The sequence below is a fragment of the Aulostomus chinensis genome, chromosome 7, assembly GCF_037954235.1.
Source record: "Aulostomus chinensis isolate RoL2024-O1b breed Wild chromosome 7, RoL_Achi_v1.0, whole genome shotgun sequence".
In the NCBI taxonomy this organism is placed as follows: Eukaryota; Metazoa; Chordata; class Actinopteri; order Syngnathiformes; family Aulostomidae; genus Aulostomus; species Aulostomus chinensis.
This window is the reverse complement of record NC_141326.1, coordinates 13658634-13670000: the sequence shown is the minus strand read 5'-3', so window position 1 is coordinate 13670000 and position 11367 is coordinate 13658634. Positions and strand designations below refer to the sequence as shown.

The window sequence follows — 11367 nt, the reverse complement described above, 5'->3', positions numbered from 1 at the left end:
GTAGATAGATAGATAGAAAGAAAGAGAAAGAGACAGATAGGTAGGTAGATAGGTAGATAGATAGATAGAAAGAAAGAGAAAGATAGACAGATAGGTAGGTAGATAGATAGACAGACAGGTAGATAGATAGATAGATAGATGGATAGATAGATAGAAAGAAAGATAGAAAGATAGGTAGGTAGATAGATAGATAGATAGATAGATAGATAGATAGAAAGAAAGATAGGTAGGTAGATAGATAGATAGATAGATAGAAAGAAAGATAGAAAGATAGGTAGGTAGATAGATAGATAGATAGATAGATAGATAGATAGATAGATAGATAGATAGATAGATAGAAAGAAAGAACTTTATTAATCCCACAACGGGGAAATTTGTGTGTTATTATCACAAACAAAAACATTCTACAGCAGCTTTAGTTAACTCCAACATCTAATCCTCATCTCGATGAGAGAGCAGTGCATGAAGGCTCCTCTATTCGGTGATTTCATAGAAGCAGTTTGTTTTGGTGGTATCACACAGCACTACTGCCAGAAACAAAGACCTACTGAATTTGAATTGCTCTTCATACTCCTCCTGTTTTTTGTCTTTCTGCTCCTGTAGTCGCTCAAAGAGGGAACGAGGGTCGTACTCCTCCTCTGGGACCTCTGAGGAGAACAAAAACAAGTGCATAGGTGAGTGGATTTAAGTGACACTTGTTGCTCTTCTCTGATGGGTCTGTGTCATGTGGGTTCTCTTACCCTGAGGGTCATCGGGCTTCCTGACTTTCTCCCATTCCTCCTGTCTCTTCTTCCTCCTCTCATCAAGCTCTGCTTCTGACACAAACTTCCTGCTTAGGTCGACGCCTGCTGCCCCTCCCCCTGCCATTGCAACTGACCTACACTTGAACACAGACACAATTTATTCTGTAACAGTATGTAGAAAACAATCAAGATACAGTGTATTTCTCCATGAGGCTATCGAAGAAGGTAATTAGTAGTTCCTGATGAAGCAAATAAGACCACCTGAGCCACTAAGAGACTGAATAATGGAGAGATTATGCTGTGCGAGTCTGCAGTGATTCTGTAATATGTTGTGTGGAATGAATTCACAGCATTTGTGTACTGTGTTGCGGTGTGAGTTTGAAGTGTGTTTCTGTAACTTTGTTGTGTTGTGTGAGTTTGCAATGTGCTTGTTAGATGTGTGAGCTTGCAGCTTTTGATATGTGTTGAGGGAGTAGAAGTGTGTTATCTGCACATGCACAGTACTGTCACAGCAGTTAATGGCGTCTTATGTTGATGGAGTTCTGTCTATTTGCATTGTGCACCCTTAAGGTGTCGAGCCTCAGCATATCATAATACTTCCTGAATAGTGCAATCATAGTTTTACATAACACTAACAATTACCTGACAGCCAACACAATTAAGATATTAAATCCATTGTCTATGGTGGTGCTGACACACTGCAGCTACAAATGGACAACATCAGCAAAGAACTAGTATAGTGATTAATGCTGCATGTGTGTACTGCAGAGGTTTGGCTCCCTCCCGTGGTCATCTATCATCATAGCTAATAATCGTTCACAGTAATGAGCTCCTGTATGCAACCACAGTTTGTAGAAGATAACACCAGTGGTCTCCAGTGAGGGTCTGCTGGGGTTTTCTGATAGATTAGCTCTGCTAATCATTAGTGATGGTTTTGCTTACGAGCGTTCAGTCAGAGACCGGTATAATCAACAACAGCATTAGCCGCAACACGAAGGTTTAAAATGCCACATAACACATTCAGCCTCAAACGCTGCAGTTCACCAAACCACGACCAGCCTGCGGTATCACGCTCAAAATAGACTGTTTGTGTCATGCAGGCTCGGTGCCTCGCTAGCCGCTAACGTTAGCTTCTTAGCATTCAAGCAACCGCTTGTCCTGGCGGTCAGTAAACTGAGCGTGTCAACGAGCAACGCTAGAAACAAATACTTCCACATTCAGAACAAACCTGCTATGTTGTGTATGACGCTTAACCAACAATATCATGCAGTGAAATTGTGACGGATAAACTTACCGCAATCGGCTAGCTGATATTCTTATCAGTGACGTACGGAGTCACAACAAAATGGGCTCGTCGATCTCTTGGACGCGCGTCTTTTGTTCCAGTGTTGTGTTAAGGTATTTACTATGGAATTGTGTCGCGGAAAAAAAATAATGTATCTCCCTATATCTTGAGCTAGGCAGGGGAGAACTGATTCAAATTCCTAAATATCATTAGAGCTTATCTGAACGATATACGCAACAAAACACTTAATGACACCTAACCTGTACATTGTGGTACATTACAAGTTTTTCAAGTGTTCCTGTAAATCTTGTGGAATTATGAATTGTCTTTGTATCACAATGTGCATCAGCCAGTCATTATTTCATTTAGCTATAGCTTTGTTTAGTCCCCCATGTTGAATGAATTTTTCCTCTTCAAAACTTTGTAGAGCTGCAAATTAGCGATGGAAAGAGATGGGTGGAGTGAGAACTGGGGATAAGGAAGGTTTGGAGGTTCTTCAGTAGTAATCCAAGCTTTCCTTGTGAAAGCTCTCTTCTGGTTTTCAAAGCGTGAGGTGGGCCACTCTGGGAGGCTCTTGACAGTTTTAGGGGAGGCTCAGTGAATGAAGGTGAAAGAATGTTATTTATCAAAGGAAACTTTCTATTTACCAGGGTTATATTCCTGAAACAGAGCAAAAAAGCAAATGTAAGGACCGATTGAACACAAGATCAGTTAAACACGACAGATGTTTCATTTAAAAACCTTTAACCAGGTAGAAACAGACTCTGCACTGTGGTACATTTGTAAGTGCTGCAATGCTAAATAGAACCACAAGGTAGCAGCTCCTCCTATAGTTTGGATGTGATGTCTGTAGGACCAAGTGTATGCGTCTCTCCTCCTCAAATACAACAGTCAGCTTGTTTGTTGTTGGTATTAACACACACAGAAGTACATGTGTATTAAAGCTTATTCATAATTCTCTACAAATTGCACAATAACCACTTGCATAAATCAAAATGGATCAAAACTAACCAGGTGTTTGTTTTTTAGTTTTTTAGTAAATTGTCATTTAATTTGAGCCGTCCCATGTAAACGATCTGTTCTGGTCAGACACACATTGCAGGTTGGAGAGCAAAGCCTGATGTAAGCAGATCAATAGCAACTTCAACTGTGTGAATGTTCTAGAGGGAAAAAGTAAACGTTCAGTCATTACTTCCTGTAACGTTCAATACAATACAGCAAGCATTATAAAGCTGAATGTGAGTGTGAAAATTACATTATATGGTGAGATACAGTATGTATATGGAGTACAGAGAAATACAGCAATATTTGCATGAACTATAATGTTATATCAGTATCATCATCGGAATGCTTTGTGATTTCATACTCGCGTCAAAGAAAAGTCTTCAGCCATCAATAAATAGAGGAAATTTGTATTTCCAACAGGTTAAGAGAAATCCAGAGTTACGATAAGTGTCTACATGAAGCTGATCCATCGTAGAGAGAGTCCTCAAAAGTTTGGAAAACAACTCAGAAACAACTGAACTGAGAGGAAAAGTGATGATCGAAGGAGCTGTGCAACCGATATTTTATCTTTTGACATGGATGCCAATTTGTGGCAGATTTTCTGTTCACTTCTGACGAAGCATGAACGATAGAAGGAGAATTTTTTTTATCACAATACACACCGCAAAAAAAGTGTTCATATACAAATGTGCATATTTGTTTTCTGTGTATTCCACACTATTGACTTTCTTTTCCCCCTAAATTTTTGCCTCCTGCCGAAATTGGGATCTAAAACTCAGTGAGACATAAAAAGCATTCAGCAGGACAAAGCTGACTTTCTTGTTCAGTGCAGTAAGCAGTCAATGCCAACAAAAAGTAGAACAAACAGCGATGTGTACAGAAAAAAACATCCCTGGTGGTTTGCTTCAGAACCTGTTGACCAGTACAGATTAGAAAGTATCTGAGAACCATCCTAGATGATAAACAGACTTTTGGAACCAACACTGTTTCCCTTTGCACAAAGGCCAATAAGAGGAAGCTTAGGAGTTTTAATGTGCTCAGGGCACTTTTAATCGCGTTGAGTTTAACTTTTGGCATGATCTTGTGGGCTTGGCAGCCTTAGTGTCTCGGATAAAAACGGGCAGAGGAATATTGTTAAACTTTGTCAGAAGAATATCGGCACTGACTCGAGGGACCTGGGTCATGTGTATTCCTGCCATCAGGCAGAAGATCTATATTTTCTCAGAGGGCCAAATCCGATCTCAGGTCTTTTGTCACATCAGCGGATTTTTTTTTTTTTTTTAATAAATTAGGTTTGCGATTGAACTGGACTTTCTGAACATTTTGTACTTTTATCTCATTGCAATTGATGACACCAACTGTGTGTACATTTATTGGTTGTGTACGTTGGGAAAAAATAGACTTTTGTAATGCAGTCTAATCTAATCTAACAGTGGAAAGTATAAGTAATTTTGCTGTAATAATATTAGAAAATGTTAATAATGTTGTAAGAGAAAAAATATACGAAGAAAAACGCTGGAACATTTCTGTCAAAGTTTGCACGTTTGAATGAGGCGTCCACTCTGTTAGGACCTGTCAGTCCACAGCGATGATGTAGATAGATGGAAAAAAAGAAGACAAACAGGGTGGGAGACGATGTCGGGGGGGGGGGTACAAAATCATGGCAGACCTTCTTATATTTCATTCTGTTTCTTCCTTCCCTCTCTAATACTTAAACACATCTGCTCATCTTTCTGATTACATCAGCATACAATTACAGCTGCATGTGAAATATCTAGTGAACTGTAGTGATCCTTTGTCTCACAATCCCTCTCTGACCTTCCCTCTCTGCACTCTTCCTCACTCTTCCTCACTCTTCCTCTCCCACTCTCTCTGTGGATGGTCTGACTTCCCGCAGTCCTGTCTTTAAAAATTTAATTACTGTGCTCCCTGATACAGGAAGGCCACGGTGAATGCCAAGTCAACCCCAGGTGTAGGAATTAATTAGGTTTAATTTAAGCACAATGTATTGTTACTTCCCTGCAGCGTTTCCATCGTCAAGAACTTTATCCTTTAACCCCATCTTATACCCAACTTATTTATATTTGCTAGCAACCCGTCCAGGGTGAACCCCGCCTCTCACCCAGTGCCTGCTGGATAGGCTCCAGCCCCCCCCCACCCCACCCCAGTGACCTTTAACAAATAAGCAGTATAGAAAATGGATGGATGAATGATGGATGGATGAATGATGGATGGATGGATGGTGTAAGATGTAATGACACAAAAAATACAGCGAGAGGAAGCTGCACTTACTTCTTAGCATGAGTGTAGATTTTCTTGCAAGTCCACACTCAAAAAAAATCAACATTATTATCCAGTTTTTCTTCTTTCTGCATGCTCATTATTTAACAGTTCCGACTTTTCATCCCTCCAGTTCTTTTTTCATTAATATTCATTGCATGAAATGTGAAACACCTTTTTGCTTTAGTTATCAAAATTAAGATAAGTACTTTTTTTCATCAATCATCTTTCTCTTTGCAAAAGGTCTCAGGTCTGAAGAGGATCGAAGAGAAGTCACTAAATTACTTTGGACAGATTGGAAGCTACCACATCATTATTACGCATAATTATTTCAACAATACTGAGAGAACAATTTAATCTTTGCAATGAGGCAATATAATTAGTTTTGTAGCTAACTGAGTGCACATCAAACATCACTTATTCTGATCATCCCTGTTTTATGTAATACTACTACTAATGATAGAATTAATAATAATGATAATACAAATATTATTATTATTGTTACCCAATGCTGTTTTTTTAACGGCAAACAACAATAACTGTGTTATATCAGGCAACTTATTTCTTCACCAGTGATACTTGGGGGGGGGGGGGGGAGAAAAATAAGACAAAAAAAAAGAAATACCATTGATTACAAACTGGGATGAACACGGGCACGAGATGTGACTTGTTAGTGTTACGTTTCATACCTCGAGACGGAGAGATGTCCCTCCATGCTTGTTCTCTCTAGGTGATCTTTCCTCATTGTTTCTTTTCCACTCAGAGAGCCGTGAGCCTGGAAACCTGGATTCAAACCATCTGTCAATTAAAACGTAATCAAACTTTCATGGACACATGCAGGCTGTTTGGGTGCTGGCGATGTCTCATAAAACATCCCACATTAAAATTCAGTGTGGCAGAATGTTATCTGTTGGCAACAAAGGGATTCTGGAGCAAATGCACCACCTGTTGCTGTTTGCTCTCGGGGGAGGAGGTTCTGAATGGACCCACCTGGCCATCTCTTGCCCGGATCACTCCGCTACAGCCTCGACCTCTACCTAATGTCTCCAGCTATATGATCCAATGGCCAGTGGTTCAATTAAATGTGGCTAAACATCCTGATTAATATCATCTTCTGCACTCATATTTTAAGATGCCATTATTTTCTATTGGATATGTTGCCAGTTTGTACAAGCCAAGAGGACGTCCTTGGTTTTTGCAGCAGCACCAGAAGAGCCTGAGGGGCTGGGAGAGTGTTTCATTGGTGTTTCAGTGAGCTCTGGAGTAAAAGATATTAAGGCTGGAACTCTGGTTCTTTAAAGCTATTCAGCACAGAGAAGAGATGATGATGATGATGATGATGATGATGATGGTGGTGGTGGTGGTGTTGATGATGATGACAGTGGTTGTGCTAGAGGTAATGGGGTGTTTGTTGCATCCTTCAGAGTGCTGCTGGCTCTGCAGAGACATTGTGATCTCTGTCTTTCAGTAAGGGCTGGGGAAATTATTTTCTGGGCTGTGTTTATGACTCTCTGGAGATCTCTTCTAGTTGGCTCACTGTGCTGTAGTACAGTAAAGTGGCAGAAGGACACGAGCAGCTCTGCACACAGGTTAGTTTCCCCAAGTGTCCTTAAAAGGCAGAGCTACCTTTGAGCCTCCTTGACCAGAGCAGAAGTGTTGATTGTCTCTCAAATTCTCCTTGATGATTAGATGAGGAAGAGGTCCTTACAGTGTCTTCTGCTTTCTATCGTTAGACTTCCTCTTTCTTTTTTTTTCTTCCTATAGGCAATTTGTAAATTGATTTTTTGTGTTTGAGAGGTATATGGGGATGATGCAGATGTAAAGAAAATAGTGAATGGGGCTCAGCACTCAGCCTAGTGGTACACTAGTGCCAGGTTAAAGGTGCCATAGAGTGGTTGAACGGGGTATTAATTCTTGTTCTGTGGTGTGATATGTAACCCCACAAAAAGTGGTTGGGGCTGTAATGGCTCAGAAGCTTCCTAAAAGGCTCTCTGAAACCGCTATGTTACCATGCTGGGTTTAGAATGTGTCGTTTGTCCCTATTGGCGTCGTTTCTGACCTTATCTGGCAACCTCATTATTTATGCAAGTGCATGAGTTGACGGCGATCGGTTGCCGTTGTTTATCTGGCAACCTCATTTAACTACTACTCGGTGATTGGCTGCCCTCACTGTCACTGAAAAAAAAGTACTCCCACTTTCTCGGCTAACTGTCGCCGGTGCTAAGTGTGACTGCTACTGTCAATTGACAACATTCCATATCATACAACAACATTTGTAAGATAAGATACCAAGTAGCCACGGCCCACTCGCGGATCCAGCCGTATATGCAGTGGCAGGGTGGCCGTCGGGACAACCGTGAGTTTTCCCAGCGGCCTGGCCCCTTGGTAGCCTGCCTGGCGAGATTCCTTCCCTCTCAAGCCAGGCCAGGCCAGCTAGCGACAGACAGCGCAGATAAAACAAAGGTCTCAATTCTATCGAGGCCGTTCATTCAGTCAATCTGCTCAGTCAGTCAGTGCTGCTGCTGCTGGCTCCAGTTTGTGTCGCGCTAGCGAGCGACGCGAGAGAGCTGCACTCACTCGGCTCGCTCGCATAATCGCCCCTTCCCAAAATATGTCGAAGGGGCGTGTGTGAAAGGGGTAGGTTCAGTGTGTGTGAGAGAGGGGGGGCACCGACTGAACTGTGACGTAACACTTCAGCCAAAAACGCATTGGTCCATTTTCCCGCGGCGATTCAAAAAAGGGGAGATACTTCAAACAGAGGTTATGACACTGCCTCACACGTCGTGTGTGTTCCCCACAACTGGGGGACGTTGAATAAACACCAAAAACACGAAAACGATGATTTTCATTCTAGGTGACCTTTAAGGTGGGGTCATAGCCTGAGTGTGTGGGCCCTTCATCAGCATATGCAAAGACTGATAGACCCTGGCTGTGCAACTTGGCAAATAACCTGCCAGGAACACTAGAGCTGAATGCAGGGTTGTTGTCAATATTGTAATGGGTGCTACTTCTCTGTGCACAACCATCTTGTCCAGGTCTGCTAGCAGGCTATATACAAGGAGAATAAAGGTCAGATGGTGTATGCATTTGTTGCAAAAAGAAATTCCTGCTTTTTTATTGAAAATATTTTTAAAAAGGCAATATTTCCTCTTGAACTGGATACAGCACAATGCTAAGAGGCTGTAGATTTTTGTAGCCGCACATACCTGTATACATGCTGTTTCTCTATTTAAACTGGTGAAAACCTCTTTGATCCTGTGCAAGTAGATAAGGAGTTGCCTTTCCATTTTTGCTTTTACTGGTGCATCCTGTTCAATATCACAAACACAGTCACCTCACTGGAAAGAGGATGTTGTCAAAATTGGACCAGACAGTATTATCTTCGGCTTGTACACCGTTTTTGGTCGCATGAGTAGAAGCAGCATAGAAAACAATCGCTGCGTCCGAATTGCCAAGTAGGTTGGATCGTAGGTCGCAAAGTAGGTCGTAGGCTGTCCGAAACCACAACTGCCGCAAGTAGCGACCTACTTCGCAACCTAAATTCCAGCCTAAACACGCCCACATTGTACAGTAGGTCAGTTCAGGTGCATCCTACGGAGCTACCTATGGCCCACAATGCACCGTGGACCCTTAAAAACCTGTGGACCCGCAAGCCAAGTTTGCGCCAACAACAGTCTCCCATTCTTATGCAACACAAACATTTACAGTCGTTGTTGATGTCTAAAGGCGTGTTCACACCAAACGCGACGCGGTGTGAACACGCCTTTACATGTGCGTTAATGTGCTTAATAACAGAGAATGAGTGAAGGGTGCGCTCAGAGTGGAGTGCAGTACGACAGTCAGGCCAGCAGGTGGGGACTTTTGTTGGTGCTGTCAACCTAATTGCAGTATCTGTGCTCTGCTAGCAGAGGTCGTGATTCACCACCAATCTTCTAGGGTGTCTGAATTGTGCCGCTGTGTTTAGGTTGTAGGAGTAGGCTGTAGTGGTAGGTCGTAGCAGTAGGACGTAGGTTGTCACTAGGCAATTCGGACGCAGCCAATGGCTCTGTTGAAGTTTTTTGCTGCGGTCCGCGGTTTGTACTTTAACTCATCAAGGTTGAATCAGTGAGACTGGAAGATCTATTGCAGACAAAAGCCTGTCATTAGCAACTGTTAGCAGGATTTTTGGGCCAGTGTTAAGGAGCTCAAATGAAACCTTAGTGAACATGGCAGTAGTTTTAAGTCAGCTGATAAACAGAACAAAAAACCCCATTATGGAACGGTAGCTGGAAAATATTTTTGTGTTAGTATGTGCATCCCGGCTGCCTAGAAGAACAAAGACGTATGCCACTGTGTGTGTTGTGACGAAGGACATGAGTTGCTATAGAGACACGTATAGCAAGATGTACTGTATAGATGTACAGGTGGAGGAATGTATTAGCGATGTCACAACAGAACTCATACAAAAGCAGCCGGGTGGCGGCAGGAACACACGCTACTGGGAGCTTTATTAGGTGACCTCTTCATGACTAAAGAACATACAGAGGAATTTGAGGATGTAGAGCTTTGCAGGGTTAAACACTGATTTGTTCTGTAAGGCAGAAATATCTTTGAATGACGAGAGCAATCATTTATGTAAAGGAGATTTCTGATTTGTTATATCTTTTTTTAGTTATTATGTTGTGTTGGTCTGAGCTGATGTTACAGAATTGGACATGTAGTTACTGACTTAATACTCTAGATGTTTCACTATTAAACTCATCATAACATACGGAAATATGTTAGGATTCAGGCGTGTCTGATAATTTTTTCCATGAATTTTTTTTTAACTATAACGATACATATTCCTAATTTTGTATTTTTCAAATCACTGACAGGGGGATTGAAGAGCAGGAACTTAAAAGTTCAAACCAAAAAAATGCAATTGTAATTATATGCGTCTACAGTGTGCGCTTGTAACTTTGACCTTTGACCACCTAAATCTTTTCATTTCATTGAAGTCCCAGTGGACTTGGACGTCAAATAAAAGAATTCACGCTGCAGTATTGTGGTAATGTGAAAGGGTTGGCTGTCGTCAGCACAGAAGAAAAACTTGAACTACGGGACGTGAGGCAAAAATAGGCAAAACCAATGATTTAACTAAATGGAAAGAAATAATAATATGAAGTGCGACTACTAGGAGGAGGATTTTTACTATGGATTGGAAGGCTGTATAAATTATATATATATCCTAATGAGCAAATACTTAAATTCAGACAAGGAAAAAGAACAACAACAAATCAGAAGGGACTGCTGTTCACTGGTGTGTGTTGTGCGTTCAGGTGTATCCACTGATCTCTGGGGAGAGCTCGAACAACAGAATACACCAAAACAGATGTTTGTTTGTTTGTTTGTTTTTAAAATGAATCCATTACAAATCAACGTCTCTGGTGTTATTTCAGGACAGTTTACCTGAAGATAATTGGAAACATACAAGCATGAATTATTATGAAAAAGGCACAAAGTCTGAAAGTGGAATGAGGACGAAAGGGAGACTAGCTTCTGGTAGGAACATTCATGAGAACATTAGTAGCCATTGGATTTCTTCAGGCATAATGGCTGAGCTGCTTTCCACCGTCAGTCTTTTTTTTCCAAACACAACATTGAAAAGGGTGCTATTAATTCCTCTTGTATTGTAATAGACTGCCATTATTCATTTTAACGATTTAACGTTTCAATATATGTTCAACAACATTACGTATCATTTTTAGCTTGGACTAACAGCTTCAAAATGACTTGTTAATGAGGAGAATAGTGCCATTCTCTGTCCTCATCTGAGCTTCGTCCACAATCTAACTTGATCTGACTGTTCATGAAACTTCTGCTAGCTTGTTGTATGGGTTTGGCGAGAGGCGAGTGACAATTTCTGTTCAAAACAGTGAGAAAAGTTTATGGAAGCTTAGGCCAGAAGGAGAGAAAAATGAGCTCCTGAACTAATTCTAGACACTCGGTCAGTGTGAGGCGAACGTCCACAGCCTGCATCTGTGTCTTGTGCATGTCGTACCTCTGTTGTGTGCTGTTGTACCTATTTTTTCA

The 11367-nt window shown here is 41.4% G+C and overlaps 1 protein-coding gene across 1 annotated transcript in view; it reads right to left on the bottom strand.

Annotated features, from left to right (window-relative positions):
• Nucleotides 1-2112, bottom strand: part of psme3ip1 (proteasome activator subunit 3 interacting protein 1) — a 9460-nt gene extending 7348 nt beyond the window's left edge. Inside the window, exons 1-3 of the mRNA XM_086207741.1 lie at nucleotides 2038-2112; nucleotides 741-877; nucleotides 549-647 (exon numbers count right to left, since the gene is read on the bottom strand). Coding sequence (XP_086063867.1) covers nucleotides 549-647; nucleotides 741-867 — 226 coding nt within the window. The 5' untranslated portion in view covers nucleotides 868-877; nucleotides 2038-2112. The remainder of the gene's footprint in view (nucleotides 1-548; nucleotides 648-740; nucleotides 878-2037) is intronic.
• Between the last annotated feature and the right edge of the window lie 9255 nt (nucleotides 2113-11367).